Source organism: Phragmites australis, chromosome 14 (genome assembly GCF_958298935.1).
Source record: "Phragmites australis chromosome 14, lpPhrAust1.1, whole genome shotgun sequence".
NCBI lineage: Eukaryota > Viridiplantae > Streptophyta > Magnoliopsida > Poales > Poaceae > Phragmites > Phragmites australis.
Window position 1 is genome coordinate 16,758,425 of NC_084934.1, and position 18,762 is coordinate 16,777,186.

At 42.2% G+C, this 18,762-nt stretch overlaps 1 protein-coding gene across 4 annotated transcripts; it reads left to right on the top strand.

Moving 5' to 3' along the window:
• Positions 1-248: 248 nt before the first annotated feature.
• Positions 249-18,230, top strand: LOC133890518 (protein GRIP-like). Of its 4 annotated transcripts, none has more exons than XM_062330909.1 (21): positions 249-999; positions 1,476-1,591; positions 1,882-2,051; positions 2,376-2,469; positions 3,014-3,100; positions 3,180-3,260; positions 3,505-3,630; positions 4,265-4,373; positions 4,451-4,530; positions 5,312-5,440; positions 5,522-5,622; positions 8,713-8,846; positions 8,938-9,035; positions 9,123-9,242; positions 14,791-14,818; positions 14,926-14,978; positions 15,211-15,282; positions 15,373-15,420; positions 16,741-16,846; positions 16,928-16,986; positions 17,778-18,230. In XM_062330909.1, exons 1-21 carry the CDS (start codon positions 564-566, stop codon positions 17,886-17,888), a joined length of 2,358 nt encoding a protein of 785 aa, XP_062186893.1. In that variant the 5' UTR covers positions 249-563; the 3' UTR covers positions 17,889-18,230. The 4 variants fall into 4 exon arrangements, with proteins under 4 accessions (XP_062186893.1, XP_062186894.1, XP_062186895.1 ...); XM_062330911.1 differs by having other exon boundaries at positions 799-999; positions 1,481-1,591; XM_062330912.1 differs by having other exon boundaries at positions 860-999; positions 1,462-1,591.
• Positions 18,231-18,762: the final 532 nt, after the last annotated feature.

The following is an 18,762-nucleotide window of genomic DNA, read 5'->3' on the forward strand; positions in this document are numbered from 1 at the left end:
GTTATGCAATGGAATCTTGACGTAACTCCATTGCTTTTCACCTGGATTGCCACCTAAGCTCTCACCCAACCGAACTCATCGACCATAGCTTGTGCTCCTTTCCTCTCAACTCACGAGCAACCATTACCGCCACCAGGTTACTGCGAGCTTGTGGCATATCCTATGCTAAAGAGAAGAACCGGCTCATGGACTACTTTTTAAAGGATGCGTGCAAATGGAGATGGGCCACTTTCTTTATAAAGAAAATTGGAATTGACATCGGGATTCACCTCCCAGTTGTGCTAACCGTTGCATCCATCTTACGCCACGGCCCATATGATCACCGGACCCATCTGTCAGCCACACGTGGCACTGCTGAGCACCGCTTCCCTTCCTGTTCCTCGTCTCTCTCCTCCGCACCGTGCCACCGACGGCGAATGCCCCTACCTCTCTCCTCCTCCTCCGCCGAGATCCGGGTTTGGTTCTCCCGGTAAACCCTAATCCAATTCCGCCCCCCTCCCAATACGACCCAACCCCCCGGTCCGATCCCTCAAGCGGAGCAGATTCGGATCCGGCTCGGCGAGATGGATCCCGAAGAGAGCGCCGTGCCGGCGCCGACCGCAGAAGCTGCGGCGGAGGCGCCTCCTCCTATGGAAGAAGAGAGGGCACGGCCAGTGCAGGAAGTGCCGGCGGATGCGGCAGCGGGGGAGGACAGCCAGGCGGGTGGGGGCGAGGCGGCGGGGCGGACCCACGAGGAGGAGGAGCTGGCGCGGGCTGTGGTGGAGCTCGGCCTCCAGAACGAGTACCTCAGGTCCCAGATCGCCGGTTCCCAGCCGATGGGACGCGGCAATGAGGGCTCGGAGTCGGAGCTCGTGAGGGGCTTGAAAGAGCAGGTCGAGAGCCTCACTAGGGAGGTGCGGGAGCAGCGGCAGTCGCGGGAGGCAGCTCTGGAGCACGTCAACGTGGCCTATGCCGAGGCCGACAGCAAGGTCCAGAATCTCACCGCCAAGCTCGCCGAAGGTTAGCCGCTACTGTCCCCTGAGCATCCTCCTTTCTACCTACGTTGTTGGACACTGAGTCACTGACAAATGATGAACATGGAATGGTCGGGGTGTGTTCCACTGCCGCATTTCGCTGCTCTATGACTGGAACAAGTGTGTGATAGCTCTTGTACTGTTGTGAAGCATACGTTTTTAACCCCCTGTTATTTGTTTGCCACATTGTGAGTAACAAACTGTCGTTCTTGCTTGTTGCCAGCTGAAAATTCAACTGAACTGAAAATTTCTATCTTTATGTAGCAATAAGGATACTAATTCACCTGCAATTCAGTTGAAGATTAGTCTCACAAACAGCCAAAAATTAAACCTGGGATTGCAGTAACTTAGCTTGATCCGAGTACTCCTTGTTATATCTTTACAATATGTGATACAACCCAGTCCTTGCTGCTCCATTCTTTTTTTGGTTTTAGAATCTCATCATTAGTTCCATGTATGTAGCTCAGCAGAAAAAGGAAAAAGAACTAAAAGAACGTGATGACAAATATGTTGAGCTGGATACCAAGTTCCAGAGGCTTCACAAGCGTGCAAAACAACGTATACAAGATATACAGAAGGTAACCGCTAACCAGTTTGAGTTGTCATGCCTGTACATTAACTTGAGAATTATGAATCTTTTACTTTGCCGCATTGGTCTCCTCCCCAAGTATGGAATTCTGTCATCTATCTTTGAAGAATATTGATGAACTCTTACTGTTTGATTAAAAAATTGCTTTTGTGCATATGATTCTTTGCTGGCTGTTGCTCATGAATGCCCTATACCAATATTGTTGTTACGTACTGATATATTAAATCCTGTGAAACAAGCAGCAGTTAATTTTTAATGTTTATCATGGCACATTTACAGGAAAAAGATGACCTGGAAGCTCGGTTTAATGAAATTAGTAAGAAGGCTGAACAGGCTACTTCTCTTCAATTAGCAGCACAGCAGGATCTGGAGCGTGCTCGTCAGCAGGCTAGTGAGGCTTTACGGTCAATGGATGCTGAAAAGCAGCAGTTGCGGACAGTGAACAACAAGTGAGTGACAACATTAATCTGACTGTTCAATGCACGTCCGATCTTTTAACATCTTGCAAATTTAGCACTAAGCTTTCTTCTCTCATTTTCTTCGAGTGGTTGGGACTGAGTGGTATGGTTATATGAATCCTGCCTCCTGAGTGCGTTGCTTTGCAGCTCCTCCATTATGGTTATAGTCCTAGGTTTTTATCTGTAGCTAGCTCCTCTGATAAAGCTGATGCAAATCTCTTTACAGTCCTATCCATTCAGGCTTCCCCATTAGACATTTTAACTTAATATAAATATGTAATATATATCTTAGTAGTGAATGCAAACCATGTGTAGGTTGAGAGCTAACCTCGATGAGACACGTCTTGCCTTGGAGGCCAAAAATAATTCCCTGGAGAAGTTGCAACAATCAATGTTTGAAAAAGAGCAGGTATGTAAATGTAAAGGTTCTTGTAATTTTTTTTGTTTGATGATCTTAAAAGGTAGAGTTGCATGGTATATTTTCTTTTTCTTCTTTTAAAAAAAAAAGAAAGACGAAGAGTTGCAGGGCATACAGATGAAATTCTTGCATTGTATTATGTCTTTAGGCCAGTCAGTGCCAAGATCTTCTATCTGGTGCTTATATGGAGGGTGGAAGAGGGAGATAGGTCTAGCATTATTGGATAGCATTGATTGAGTGAACGTAATTGCACAGTTCGTTATGTTGCTAAGATATTGGTTTAGATATCTATTTTTTAAGCTGAAATAAGCATATATGATTTTAAGAGATCCCTGCTCATTTCGGAAGTCCAATATATGTGTTACTTGTATGACATGATGCTGATGTACGTGCCAGAGCTAGCAATTAGCTGTTCTTCTGAGCTAAAATAATCTTAGTTTGAGTCAAATATATCAAACAATTGATCTAATAGTGTTGTCCTATTTAGTTTATGTAACAAGTATAGCTTGAACGCACTGATGTGATGTTTATAAAGATGCTAGAGAAAATTCAAGGATCACTGCAATCTGCCGAAGATAAGAGGACGGCAATAATTTCAGAGCTCACTGCTAAGCATCAGAAGGTAAGAAAATTCATGAATGAAATTTCGTAAGGATGAGTTCACAAAAGAAAAGCTAACCTGGCTTCTTTTTTGCCCTCAGCAATTAGAAAGCTTGCAGTCTCAGCTTGCTGAAGTTTCTGCAGAAAGGACGAAGGCATCTGAAACAATTCAATCTCTTCAGGTAATGACTCCTGTAAATAACATAATTTTATATCATAAAACTATAGTTTGTATTTAGTGGAAGATGTTTTTGGCTGTTAGCTAAATGGTTTAGAATATTACCATTTTCTGCTGTGCTTTACTGTTGACAGAGTAGTCAGTAGCTTTAGAAGATTGATTGCAGTGTGCTGAGAATAAATTAATCGGAGTAAACTTCATAGTTGGTTGTAATATTGACATATATTTAACTAATTATACTTTCCAAGGTGGTACTAATGGAAAAAGATTCAGAAATAGCTGAAATCAAAGCAGCAGCAACAGGTGAAGCTGCCCGACTTAGAGCTGCCCTGGAAGAGGTTAAAGGGGAGCTTGCTCATCTAAAGGATCAACATGTATGTTTCTCTATTTTGTACTGATACATGCCATTGTTGTGCAAAGTTGAACAAACCATGCCATAGATGCCAAAATGGTAGATATAAAAACAACTGTAGTGCTAAATAGAAACTATGATGAGTTTGAGCATCCTGTAGTTAGATTGACGAAAGTACTGTTTGCTCACATTTAAGGCTGGCATAACTGCACAAGAAATGCTGAATAAAATGGCATCTCATGTGACCTGGAAACTCTGCCCATTATTCTGAGTGGACCGAACATATGATCATTTTTAGTACATGATGGTAACCTTAAGTTTAAAAAGTTTGAAACAGCTTGTAGAGCTCACATGAATTTACCGTGTTACAATTTCTGTGTATGCCTTGCCTTACTCAGTTCTTATCCTGTATATCGACTTTCCCTATAATAAATTAATTTGCATTGCAATCAGTTGATTTGAAAAGTGACGGATTCCAATAGAAGCAAAGGGCATTAGTATTGGATCTTCTACTATTTTTACTACTCCATCACTAGAATATTTAATTTTTTAGGTGAGATGACTGTTGAAGAGCTCTTGCTGCTGTTTGGTCAGCAGATCTTTTATGATATCTTGGAGGCACTAAATAAAATTTGTCTAACTTGATAATTACTCAGGAAAAAGAAAGGCAAAGCCGGGAAGCTGCTTGTGAATCTCTTAGGTCAAAGCTGGAAGCATCAGAAAGTGCATGCCTTAGATCTGAGATAGACTTTGCCAAAGTTAAAAGTAAGTCTGCCCAGACTTTCTATTTATATTTTGGAGCAACATTAATATATCTGTAAACTTGTTCGGATATTCTGCAGGTCAATTGGAGTTAGAGTTGTCAACACAAAATCAATTGTTACAAGCCAAAGATTCTGATCTAGTGGCTGCAAAACACGAGGTACATTGTTATGATGAGCTTAAAGTTTAGTGAACATGAAGCAAAGTGAACTTGTCCTGATATCTTTACTGTAAGCTTTACATGGCTGATATATGTCTAGGCCCTGCACATACTAGAAGAGTTCATGTAGTTCATTGCTCAGTGCCACTTTTAATTTATTAGTAGTTTTAACTGTTCTATGTTTCGTTCCCTGCTTGTAGTATGCAATACGAGCTTACAGATTGCAATAACCTTCTTCCGTTCTTGCATTTTAGTACTGGTTCGAACAGTTGTATTAGGTGGCCAAGGTACACATTATTTTCAATATTACACTATAATCATATCACTCATAATAGCATGTTGGTGACACCAAGATTTCATGTCATGCATATCTTTGCATCATTGCATGTGCATTGTTTTCTGGGCATTTATATGAGAAGCTTCTGTGCTGAGGGTTGGAGTAGGGGAGAGTACAGAGGCAGGATGAAATAAATAACGGGAGTTCCTCTGAAATTTGAACTCATTGATTAAATACTGCAGTATTGAATTGCATATAGTTGTGTAATATAAATTTGCAGTAAAGATGGCCTCTCCCTTAACAGAAATGAAACTTGATAGGCCATTTTTGGTTAGAGAACTTACTAGTGAGTCTTGGCTTGGCACACAAATGATATTCTTAACCCTACAAAATGCCTGATTTTAAAGTCTGATGTCATTGACATTTTGAAATGGAAATGTGCCATGTACTGCAATTGATAGTTGTAAAAATAGAACTCCAAATTAAGCCTTCCGAACTTTGCAGATTAGTCGACTGGAAAGTGAATTTTCTGCGTACAAGGTCCGGGCACATGCGCTTCTGCAAAAGAAGGATGCTGAGCTGAACGCAGCTAAAAATTCAGATTTGATTAAAGCACATGAAGAAGCAATAAGGGTATGACATCCTTTTATCTAGATATCTGATGTAACCAAAGATTTGGATTGGCTCGATTGATTGCTAATGCTTTTAATCAAGGAAGCCGAAAAGGAGGTGGCAGCTGCCTTGACAGAACGAGATAAAGCAATCCATGACCTTCAAAATGCACAATCTAGACACGGTGACGAGATTGAGGCAAGGTAGGGTGGCTTAACTTTCTACTTAGAACAATCATACCTGATGGGCTTCCTCAGTGCTTGATGTGCTTTGTTCGGAGTATAGAATCCTTTACGTGTTAGGATACGTATTCATTGGTAGAGTCCTTTTCCTATACACACTTATGTACTCTATATATTTCCCATAGGGCTATTCATAACATGGTACCAGAGCCAGGTTTAGGGTTTTCTCTCCCTGTGTGTTGCACTTTCGCACATCACCACCATCATTGAGTATTTGCTCTTCATCCTGAGTCATTACTCATCTTCGGATTGTCTTCATATTGGATGTCTCCATCATCATCGTCAATTTTTCTTTGTTGGATCGCTGATCGTGTCGTTGATTTGAATGAACCGTCTTCGCCAGGCCACCAACATCGCGGATCTGACGCTGTCACAGCCCAGTGATGCACATCTTTGTTTTGATGTCACCACTGTACGGACGTTGATGTTGTGTCGCCATCACAAGCTCAATTGGAACAATCCTTGATGGATCGAATCCCATCTCCCGCCACCAGGAGGTATTGTGCCTGCCCATCCTGCAGGCTTGTTTGCGACTATAGATGGCAATCAGGTGTGGCGGGTACGGGTACTGCTTCCCTATATACCCATACCCACGAATATTTGTTTGCCCACAGGCGAAGAACAAAGAACAAACCCGTCGCCTGCGAGCATACCCGATTATCTGCCATGAACTATACAACCAGATCTCACATGAACTATACAGCCCCAAATCCAAATGAACATGTGAACTATATAGGCATACAACCATCAACCCAAAATCCAACTCTAAATATGCAAGCCACAAACACAGTGACCCTGCGCCAAATCATGGTGCTAACCAAAAGGTAATATTCTAATGAAATTAACATGCATAAAACAAAGGACTTCAGAAAAGCAACAAAAATAGAAATAGAAAAGGAAACGGGCTCACCATCTGGCCAAACATAAAAGTAAATGCGACAGAAGGTCCATGACGTCTGATAAGGTGGCAATCATCAGAATGGGTAAACATTGCAACAACCTGATTCACTATGCTCATTTGAAGGAACAAAGCAACTCTAATTTCCTCATTGGTGCCCATCAGTGAACATGTGAACAAGAACTAAATAATTAATCCCAACTGAACATCAGCCCAAATAAATATGTGAACAAGGTATAGCAACATCACTGAAATGAGTCAATGAGCATCTCTGCGGGAAATACGGACAATATAACACGAGTTAATTGAAAGGGATGTGAGCATAGGAATCCACCATGGAAGAGCTAAACAGGATGCTACATTTTACAAACATGGAAGAGCTAATATTACCTGGATTTGGGGCTATGTCTTACCCATACCCGTGTACCCGTCGGGTAGCGATTTGTGCCCACGAACATACCCACAAGCAGCGAATAAGGAACAAACCCGACCCTATTAGGGTATTTATCCGGCTTTTCACTTCTCGTCAATGCGCTAGCCGGTTCTTAAAATCTTTCGTCGGGGTTGCTGCCACTCTTCAATTATAGTTGAATCAGGAGGACGCGTCATCGAATCAGGATCGATCCTTAACCAATTCGGCCTCTGCGCCGCGTCACCTCGCCGTCGATTGATTTTTGACCACCGCGTCAACTTCTCTTCATCGGGAACTTGTCCAGAGCGTCGGCGGATCCTGCTGCCATCGTTGTAGGATTCCGCTGCCAAGAACTCTCCATCGAGGCCCCACTGTCGGCTGGATCTGGGCGCCGGCCATCGCTCCTCTCACGACGGCCTGTCAATTAGGCCTTCCGCTGTCGCAGATTCGTCAAGCATTGTCGTCGATAGCCGGAGAAGGGATTGGGTCGATCTGCGCGTCTAATGTTCTGAGTAACGAGCCGTCGGGATCTTGTTCTCTCCGCTGGTGCCAAGATCCTCTCTCCGCTACTCTCTTCCCGTCGTTGTCGTTGTCATCCATCACACGGGGATGCAACTAGCTGTGTTTTTGTGATGCAACTGCTATGTTTTCATCACATGGGGCAGTGCTCTCTCCTAATACGTGTCTATCCAAGTCCGCTGTAATTCACGTCTTTGGGAGTTTGACTGGCTTCATTCTTCTATTGCTCTTGCTAGTCTTGTTGCTTCCACCTTCGTTGCTAGTATCTCTATTTTTCGTTAATCTTTACTTTCGTTGTGATCCAAGTCTCTCTTCGAGTTCATATATGCCGTGCGAGTCCACATATTCCATCATCAGTTAGCTGATTTCTTTTGTGGTTAGCCAAAATTTGTCTTTATTTAGCTAATCTTTTCTCGTCATTATTAATGCAACTGCGCTATCTAGGTCTTCTAGTAGCTTTAGTGACAATTTCGTTTGTCGTCTTGCTACTCGTCATCGCTTTGTTTGCAATTCTTGATCTAGGACGTTCTTTTGTTGTTATCACCACGCCTCTACTCACGTGCTTCGTTTTGCACTTCTTCGGTTTGATTCGATAGGTTACCAAGGCTCCACTCTATGACGGCTTTGAACATACAATTTTTTGATGTATCGGTTTTATATTATGTCTAGGTTTAGTACTAAGTGACCACTCTTTCAAATGTAACGCTATTGCATACGCCTTTCATTTGAGGAGGGGGGGGGTGTTAGGAGTATAGAATCCTTTACGTGTTAGGATCCCTATTCATTAATAGTCCTTTTTCCTCTACACACTCATGTACTCTATATGTTGCCCATGATTCGATTAAATACATGCAAGTGCTATTCATAACATGCTTGAAATGAACGCCCATAACGAAAATTATATTTTCCAGCTCAGTTTGTTAAATATGCTATCTGCAGTAGCTGCAGCAGTTCTTTTAACTTTAACTACTGGAGGTCCCTAGAAACTTAATCTCTCATTTTGAAAGTGAACTAGCTGCATATATCTGCAGCAGTATGCATTGTAGCAAACTTGCAATACTAGGTATGTTATTACCGTTGTACTCTGGACCTCTGGTTGTTACCTTATTGTTATTCACAGCACAAATCCTGTGAGCTGATGCACTATATGCTATATTGTCACCTTATTTCTTATAAGCTCTTATTGTTTGTCAAGTTTTCATTCCTACTTAATTTCTTTCAGAGATTTGGCTCTTGCTGATGCTGAGAAAAAGCTAAAGAATGTAATGAAAAAATTAGATTCTGTTACTTCTAATTTCCTCTCAGAGAAAGAATGGTGGGAGAAAAACTTGGCAAGCGTAGAGGAAAACTGGAGATGTAAGATGCATTAAATGCTATCTACTTTAAAAAATTTCTTTTTTCTTTTGATGGGAGCTGATGACAAAAATTGTGAATGTGGATGGTGCAGTGAAATGCGAGTCCTTGAAGGCTCAGAGCAATGGCCATGTTGACGATCAACTTGAGAAGAATTTAAGGGAGTTGAAACTGAAATATGAGAAATTGAAGGTTTTTTCCTGGACATGGTTCATGTTTTCTGCGTGCCCTTATTATGTCTTTAATCCAGGATTTTAATATATGCTTGGTTTTTTTTAGGAAGAGCATGATTCATTCCGTGATATTGCTGATAGAATGATTGAAGACAAGGAAAGAGAGATAGCTAAACTCCTCAAGGAAAATAGGGATCTTCAACATTCTTTAGAGGCTAAAGCAGCAGTAAGTCATTTACCTTATAACCTATTCATTGCTATCTTTATTACCTATATCAAAGTAGCAAACAGCATAAGTGCTAGGTGTTCACTGGTTAAGTGCCACTGGCAATATGCCACTTGTATCCACTAGGTGAATGGACAGAAAACCATAAGCACAAGGTGCATTTTTGTTTCTTTGGATAATAATGACTAGGTGCAGTGTAGTACCGGCTGGGCCTGCAGGATTACTTGCTCGTTAAGTAGATTAGGAGCTTCCAAATTATTCCAGATTGTAATAGGTTACTTAGGGTAGGTCAGCCTCTCTATATAAAGAGAGGCAGTTTATCAATAAAGGCAAGCAAAAGAGGTAAAACCCTCCCCCTCTCTCTCTCACGCCTCTCTGCTGCCAGCCTCCGTGCACCACCCTCACGCCGCCGCACCTCTCCCTCGCGCTCTCTCCCTCCTCCAATCCCTTCCTATGGATCTATGTCCATGACATCTGGTATCAAGAGCCAACCTCTGATGCCATGGATTTCAGAGGAGAGTTCGATCCCAATGCTCCACAAAAGGAGATTTGTGCTACGGCGATTCAATGGATGAAGGATTTTACAAGGGATCTCGATGAGAGATTGACCAATAATTTTCCACCACCAACCACGTACGAAATTAGTACGACATCAACACTTCCAGACCACGACAAGGTAAGAGAATGCAGCACTGTTCGTGCACCAAACAGTAACAACGGTACAGTCCCTCAAGCGAACAGCACCAGACCACTGTTCATCAATCGAACAGGTACTGTTCCTACCTGTTTCGCTATAGCACAAGATTAATCTACGTAGGATCAGATTGCTGGAGACACTGCTTGCAACGAGTCTGATGAATTCCACACAAGTTTTAACATGTTCATCAAAAAGTGAGGGAATTCGGTAAAGATGGCTGCCTCTGCGTCTACATCAGCCACTGGCGTTCCCTTTGTGCCAGCCGGCTCCCTTTTTCAGATGACAGGCGGTGTTGCCACTACGCTGGATCCCAACAACGACGCAAGCAGCATGGCAGCTGCAGAAGCCGCATGCTGCGACGCCACCATCTACCTAGCCGACGACGCCACGTGCCATGATGCAGTGCTCTATGAGGCCGTTGTGATCGTCTATGATGCTCCAACGGCGGGAGCCGCCAGCTTCCCCACCAACCACGACTGCACCATTGTCATAACCCACGATGCGCCTGTTATGAATAGCACTTGTGTTCATCATGAGGGCTCTAGGCCCGTATATATACATGTACAGGATGCCATGAAAGGCAGATAATCAGGTGCTATACAAGGTAACTAATCATGCGCTATAATCGGCAGACTACCAGCACTATACAAAGCAAGGAATAATATCCTATATCTCTAACAACCCCCTCGAACTCATGATGGGTCAACAACACTGAGTTTGGAAAGGTAGAGGCTATGCTGAGCTCTGGTTTGTGCCTTTGTGAAGAAGTTTGTTAATTGAAACTCTGAAGACACATACTGAAGAGCAATCACTTGATCCTTAGCCTGTGCATTCGTATAAGAAGCATCAAGTAGCATCAAAATAGGCCTAGAGCTACAAAGAACTGGAGTGTGGAAAGAAAAGGCGCCGAGAAAGTCCCACAAAGATAAAGCAGGACACGTAGGAGATGACTATAGTGGAGCTGAGTGGGAGTAGAGATAAATTGACTCAAGATATGCAATGTATAAAAAAATGTCAAGTTGAGTGACCCCAAGGTAAACAAGACTCCTAACAATATACCGATAGCGGGTGGGATCAGAAAGAGGCTCATCATCAGTGGCTCGAAGATGAACATTGAGTTTCATGGGAGTCTCAACAGTGCGACAATGAGTGACAGAAGTGTGATCAAGAAGATCTTGAATATATTTCTCTTGGGAGAGGTAGAAACCCTTAGGTGTAGAAAGACCTCAATTCTAAGAAAGTAACGAAGAGGATCAAGGTCAAACATAAGAAACTGCTCACTAAGGTATGCTTTGACAAAAGCAACTCACTCAGAATCATCTCCAGTAATGATCATATCATCAACATAGAGCAGAAGGGTTTGACCATGAAACGAGGTATGAACAAAGAGTGCATGGACATTGGTGCTAGCAGAAAAACCAGCAACAACGACAACAAAAGTAAAGCGTTGAAACCAGGCACGAGGAGCTTGCTTGAGGCCATAAAGAGAGAGACAAAGATGGCAAATTATACCCTTAGGAATTAAATAATCAGGAGGTGGCTGCATAAACACCTCACAAAGCTCGCCATTAAGAAATGCATTCTTCACATTGAACTCAAGAAGAGTGTGAACAGTGGTCATGTACGCCACAGGAGCAAAAATCTCGTCCTAGTCACGACCATGCTACTGCTGAAAACCACGCACCACAAGATGAGCTTTGTACCACTCAAGGGAGCTATCAAAGCGGGTTTTAACCTTATAAACTCACTTGCAAGTGATCGGACGAACATGAGGAGGAAGAGGAACAAGATCCCATATGCTAGTATTCTCAAGAGCAGCGATCTCCTCTGCTATAGCATGTTGTCACACCGGATGAAGAATGGCATCATGATAAGGAGTAGGCTCAACTAGAATGGCACCAGCAAAACCAAAACAATCAGGAGGCCGAATTGATTGTCAGTCCTGGAGAGCAATAGTGAGGAGACTCGGGAGGCTCAGACATAGCCTCTGAAGATGACACTAGGAGAGGATCGAGCATCAGGATTAAGAAATAAAATATGTGGAGGTCGTTGTGGGTTTGTGGCTGGATTGGAAGGAGCTGTATGACTTGGTCAATGTGTAGGTTGTGTGATGGAATCTGTGGGGCCTAATAGGGGTGTGGGTGCGTCCGCCCTTGGGAATTAGGACTCACTCACTGCCGCGTGGTGGCCTGCAAAAATTGAACTTGGGTGGAGGGGAATACTGTGATCAATGGGAATTTTCAATCACAGGTGCAGTCAAGCCTTGTCGAGCTATTCGAGCTTGGCTCCACAGGCTAGTCGAGCTTATGTGGAGGCTTGAGCTCGACTCGAATTACAGACGAGCCGATCTCGAATCGAGCCTAGATCGAGTCGAACTCGAGTAGCTCGCAAGCCTTGAGCTTTTTTGATAGCCCTGGTGAGCGCCCCCAACTACTCTACCATTGACGATGGCTCCATCGACACCACCAAGACCAGTGTCACTGCCCGACCAGTCGCCATTCGTAAGCGAGATGACAGAGGGGCCGCTGCCCTTTTGCCAACGGCACACAAACTAGGCACCGTACCAGACAACATCGCCGTGGAGCTATCCACAAACTGCACTGTCGCCAATCATCCCCGCCTATTTGTTCGTCGATAGCAAAGCAGTGTTCCCGTGGGAACCGGGAGCTACATGTGTTGCATTAATTTTTGCGGGAAATTCCAAGGTGCTTTACAAACCCTATATTTTTTCTTGCGGATGAAAAGGAGCCTAAGTCGTACATGCTATATTCTATTGTTTTTTTTTTGAAATATGAGAACACCTGGCATGCATGTTCGATTTTGGTTGGATCTCTTGTGCATGCGTAAGAAGCCGCAAGGTGATGTGCATACAAGTGATATAAGGAGGATTGTGGATTGTATTGATACATGCGTAGGATAAAGACAGATTGTTGCACTGGAAATTTGTAGGATCCTACATCGATTTCATCGCCAACATCATATGTACTACTGTCTTGCTACCCCTCGGCATTCCATCAATCATCCTAGTCCAACTAGTCATCACCGACATCGCTCAAAGGAGAACTAGCAAAAGGGGGCTACAAATAGGCCCAAAACTTTTTGCAACCTCACGTACATGTGTTCAACTTTGCATGTTTGACATATGTTTGGATAGTATACATGGACATGATAGGTGCCAATTGAACGTATTCCCATGGGAACCTGGCACATGTGATGACACATGCATGGACACGTGTGCTCATGATCAGCCTGGCTATTTCTACGGTGCGGTGATAAAGTAGAAAGATATGCTATATCGTCTTTATCCTACACATGTATGAATATAATCCATGATCCTCCCCAGGCTGATCTTCCGTGTTGGCTCCATCGACTGTCCTGCACACGAGTTGCTACTTAAGGATCATGATCATCCCCATTTTATTGGCAGTAACTTCACACGGGTTCAACCCATAGCCCATGCAGAAGTAAACAAATTTTATCAAGGGTTTATGAGGATGGATAGGTGGATTCGGAGCAACTTAACTGCAGAGGTGTGCTCAAACAAGGAATAAGATCTCTGCTACTTGGATTTCTGCTCATGATGATGTTTCTCCAATTTAGTGCCTGGTCAAGCTACATCAACCACAATTTTTTTTCTTGGTCAACAGGATTTCAGCAAATGATAGATACATTCACAAAGTGTATGATCCCAGAGGGAAATTCTTCAGCTACGAATCAGCTCTTTCAAGTGATCTTCCACAGTCTCTCTTGAACACAAACAACTTTCATGGCTACATCTGGAGCAGGATCATTCCTGGTAATACGGTTGGGACAATAAACTATTTCCAGGAGGCACAGGTGCACAACATCATTAGGAAGGTATACCACAACTTTGATCTGCAGGATATACGAGAGGCGTGTATTATTCATCCAAGTTGATGGTCATCTCATGGGACCCAGGAGGAGTTTGCCCCATTCATCATCAATGCGCCACAACTCATGGCCATGATCCACATCTTTGACAAGCTCATCACCATGCATATCTCTTCCATCAACAAGGGCGACACAATGTTTCACACACTTTTCCGACTATGAGCCACAAAGGACAAAGACTATATGGAATGCACGGAGTTCTTTGACAACCATCTAAGACTCGGCATCATCTACTCATGGAGCGACATAGGAGTTCTGGCCGTTCATCGACATGGGGTCTTCTAAAGATGCAACCATGGCCTCCACCTATCAGTTTGAGGCGCTCCCAACCATGTGAAGGGAGGGAGAAATGTTATGGGCCTGGACCTGGCCCATGGACCAACTACACCAGTCGGCCTAGGGCACTGCTCATGAATACTGTTCACCCGCATGAACAATACCACACGCACTGTAGCACCGACCGGGCCTGTAGGATCACTTGCCCTTTAAGTAGATTAGGAGCTTCCAGATTATTCCAGATTGTAATAGATTACTTAGGGGTCAAGTTAGCCTCCCTATATAAAGAGAGGCAATTTATCAATAAAGGGCAAGCAGGTTAAGGGGTAACCCCCCCCCCCCTCTCTATCTCGCCTCCAACCGCCGTGTGCTGTCCTCTTGCTGCCGCACCTCCTCTCCCTCATGCTCTCTCCCCCCTCCAATCCTCTCCTATGGATCTATGTCCATAACAGAGGAACATAAATGATGTTTTTCCAATTTAAAGCTGCTACATATCTTGTAACTACCATCTGACAAGAATATGATGATGAAAACATTTACTAAATACATTCACCATGGTATTGCAGAATTGTCTTCCCTTCTGATACTTTGTATGTACAAATTTTAAAATAGGACTCATCATTTTGAAATTATGTTGATGAGATTATTACATTGATGTCACAGGTTAGCAACAATGATTATCAAAGTCAAGGTAATTGGTTGTGTCAATGTTATGTTTCATTTTCGAATCTCTCCTGTGTGCTTCCTCTCAGTTGAATGGCTGAAATTTTTTCACTTGTCATTGGCTTGTATTTGCAGGACCTGTTAAGCAGGATACAATGGGTGTTGAATTGGCCGAGCAGCAAATTCTGGTAATTTCAATCTTCCAATGAGCCATGCCCCTGAAAAACTACCCTGATGCTAGTCTAAAATAATTACATTACTTGAATTGGACTTTTACCCTGTATTTTGCACTCTTCTATAGCTTATTTTCAACTATTCGTTCAAACTAGACATTTTGGTGCCTAGTGATGCATTGACCGAATGAATAACTACTTAGATGAGAAACATTGCCAACTTATAATGCCATGCCTACATTTTCAGCTTCTTGCACGGCAACAAGCACAAAGAGAAGAGGAATCGGCTCAGTCACAGAGGCATATCTTAGCTCTTCAAGTAAGTTACCAGCTTAGCATGCATTCCTCACTTTCTCCCCCTATTTTAGTGTCAAGTGAATACGCTTTTGTTTTTCTTTGTTTTCTTCAGCAAGAAATTGAGGAGCTCGAGCGTGAAAACCGCCTTCATGATCAACAGGTGGGTCATTTGAGTTCTTGGCACCTTTAGTTAGTTGCGTAACTCTGATTAATTATGCTGAGTGATTTGACCATACAACATTTGATCTTTCTAGTCATCGAATGCCAACTAGGATTAAATTTGAAAAATGGACCCATATTTCTTCTATGGAGGAACCATAGTGTGTTGAGTATGTGTGTTAACTTGTAATTTCCTGATGTTATTCCTCTAACTTGAAGTAGCTTTGCTGAAATCTGAAGCCTGGCTAATTGACATATACACTAGTATTGCAGTAACTATTGCTCTTCTGCTACACTCCAGTTGATACTGAAGTCATGTTTAGTAAACTATTTGGATATTTGGCCTTACTGTTGCTAAGTTGCTACACTCCAGCTGATACTGAAGCCATGTTTAGTAAACTATTTGGATATTTGGCCTTGCTGTGGTGTTTTTTTTTTTTTTGTGTCAGTGGTTAAGAAATTGGAACACAGAGCATTGGGGTAGAGTGGTCTACCAGAGGCTTAGTCCTTATGCCATAAGCTCTGGAACATCCCTGGTCTGTGGAATTCCAGGTGCTGCAGATCTAGTACTTAGAGTCTTACATGAGACAATGAACGAGTAATATAAGTACGTGCACATTTATTGTTCACTCATGTATTATCCAAGGGGTATTTTTTGAACTCTGTTTGAACCAATAAGCCTGTAGTTCTTTCAATTGCTAGATTAAAATAAGCTGGGTTGTACCAGATAAGAGTTTGGAGAATTCACCTTAGCATGCTCTAGAAATCCAGGGAACAGATATTTTGTTATAAAATACACATAAAGATCCAGTTGAGATGTTGATTTGACCCCTTATATCGCTTTAGATCTTTGTAATAATGAGCTTCAGTGTGCAATACCATATGTTGGTCTTGTGTGTTTATGAGTTACTCTGATTTTTGTTACAGGGATTACTCTGATTTTAGTCTTGTTATCAATAGTCTTTATGGTGTTTATGACCTTGTATGCTTCAAATATTATCTTGTTTTGTGTCACGATGAAACTGGACATGTAGTTATTGTTTCATTGATTTGACATATCTTGTTGATAAGAGGCCTGAGAACCGAGCGATAGCTTGGTTGGTTGAGTCTCCCGCAGAGGAGGCTGCCGACCCCAGCTCGCGCAAAAATTGGGAACCTCCCTGAGTAATCTGTCTAGCGTGTTCCTAGTCAGCCAGGGTTTGGGATCCATTCCTTCATAGGGGCAATGCCATGGGGACGTCTCTCCTCTGGTCGAGTTCCTTTTTATTGATAAGAGGCCTCAAGTTGGCATCCCTTATTTTTGTCTAATTCTTTATTTCAGGAAGCAATGTTGAAAACTGAGCTTCGCAATATGGAGAGATCACAAAAGCGAGAAGGAATAGATTTGACATATCTAAAAAATGTGATTCTAAAGCTTCTTGAAACAGGTAATTGAAACTTTTTATTGTCTCTAGTTGCTGCACAGTAACAGATGATATAAAATATCAATTTGATTTCATTTGTTACAGGGGAAGTGGGGGCCTTGTTGCCTGTGGTTGCAATGTTACTACAATTCAGTCCTGATGAGGTACACTGGGTATTTTCTCATAGAAATTTATTCTTGCTGCTGATTTCTTGCTTTTCCTGTAGATATGATTATTTTACATGGTATACTATGTCTAGGATGTCTTAGAGCCTCAGTCATATTCTACTGCATATTGAATTAAGTTAACTCAAGTATTGTAAGGGTTACAAAAACAAAAGTTATATTCATTAGGAGTATGAGTAAATACTAAAAATGATGTGACATGTCTCCATAATATATGCAACAGCAATACTATGTTGCAATATTTTTCTTATTATAACGTAAGAGCAACTAAGATTTCATTTACTGCACAAAATGATCTGTTTAACTGATGCTGTCTGCAAGCTGATTGCTGGGCTCACTTATGGGTAGAAAGCTAGAAATCCAATCACTGAAGTTGATTTGGCTGGTTTAAATTCACGGGCTGCAAGCTTCATAATGGCTAGAAGTGTTCAAATGACACATTCTATGGCTAGACCTTTATCTCATATTTTTTATGCTTCAAGAATGTCAAACATTGCATAGTTAGCTGTTGACATTTAAGATTCCTTTTGTAATATAAGTCATTTAGGCCAATCTGCATACCACATTTAACAAACTTGGAATCCAACCGCCTTTTGGTGAGTGGGAATGGAGGCTGGGGACATTCTTGAATATTTGGCGTATTTAGTTTGCAAAAAAATAAAACCTTGAGGGAATCACCTATGACTCATACTCCTGATGTTGAAAAAAGTGTACAATTGGGTCATTTTGAATAGGAAGCTAATGGCATTTTCCTGTTTGAAACTTGGCAGCTCAAGAAGTGCCAGCATGGTGTCCTTTCAAATGTGGCTTCGTCACAGCCTGCTGCAGTGCCAGATGGTGCAACCACACCAAATTCGTTCTTTGCAAGATTCTCGTTCTAGCGGACGTACAGGGCACATTTCTTTCGAAGATTCACACTGCAGCTGGGGGAGAGGATGTTTTGAGCCTACAGAGTCACATTTTTTTTGATCGTAGAAGATGCCATTTATTCATTATTTACAGGCTTCCTCGCCTCCTGTCACCTTTTGTAAAAGTAGTGTATATAAAATAAATACTTGTGCCACAAGCAAGCCATGCTCAAAATGAAATGGGAATAAATATTGGGATTTGCATAGTAGCTCATGTCAGATTTAAGGGGGGAAATGGCTGCATAGACTGTTGTATAATTACATTTGACATTTGATAGTTCAGGAGTCGTACTAACTTTTTGAGAATTGAGTTTTGCCTTTTTGTGGTCTCGAGCTCCCCTGCAATTGGTCTCGGTGCAGTTTGCGCTTCTTTGTTGCTCCTTTTCTGTCCATGGACTCGACATTGTAAATCGACATTGTAAATTCTAATTTGCTGGATAACAGTTGCAGCCTTTTATGTTGCAGGAGCACATTGTTCTTGTTAAGTTATTTGGGTTTAGCTAGGAATGTTTTTGCAGCTGTATGCTGTATTGCCTAAGGATCTGTTTGTTTGGATTTTTATTGGTTTCTGTTTCTTACAAACGAGAAGTCTAAACAAATCATCTATTTTTGTTGTGATTTCTAAGAAGCAAAAGTAATCTTTACTACTACAGAAGATTGAGAAGTTAAAAGTTAGTCGGGATATGCTTTATCTAGAAGTAGGTTTATGGAGAAATAACAATTTGTAGAAACCCAAACAAATAGTTTCTAAAACTGTGAACAACTATTCTAGTTGGTAAAACGGCATTCCTGTGAACATGAGACGTTTGGTTCTGTGGCTAGGCAGGATTTGTCACAAAATTCACAA

Bases quoted from the DNA above. Each gene is read 5' to 3' on its own strand.
- LOC133890518 (XM_062330909.1), top strand. From the start codon at position 564: ATGGATCCCGAAGAGAGCGCCGTGCCGGCGCCGACCGCAGAAGCTGCG. The intron at 2,052-2,375 runs GTGAGTGACAAC...AACCATGTGTAG, and splicing joins TTGCGGACAGTGAACAACAA to GTTGAGAGCTAACCTCGATG. The intron at 9,243-14,790 runs GTAAGTCATTTA...TTGATGTCACAG, and splicing joins CTTTAGAGGCTAAAGCAGCA to GTTAGCAACAATGATTATCA.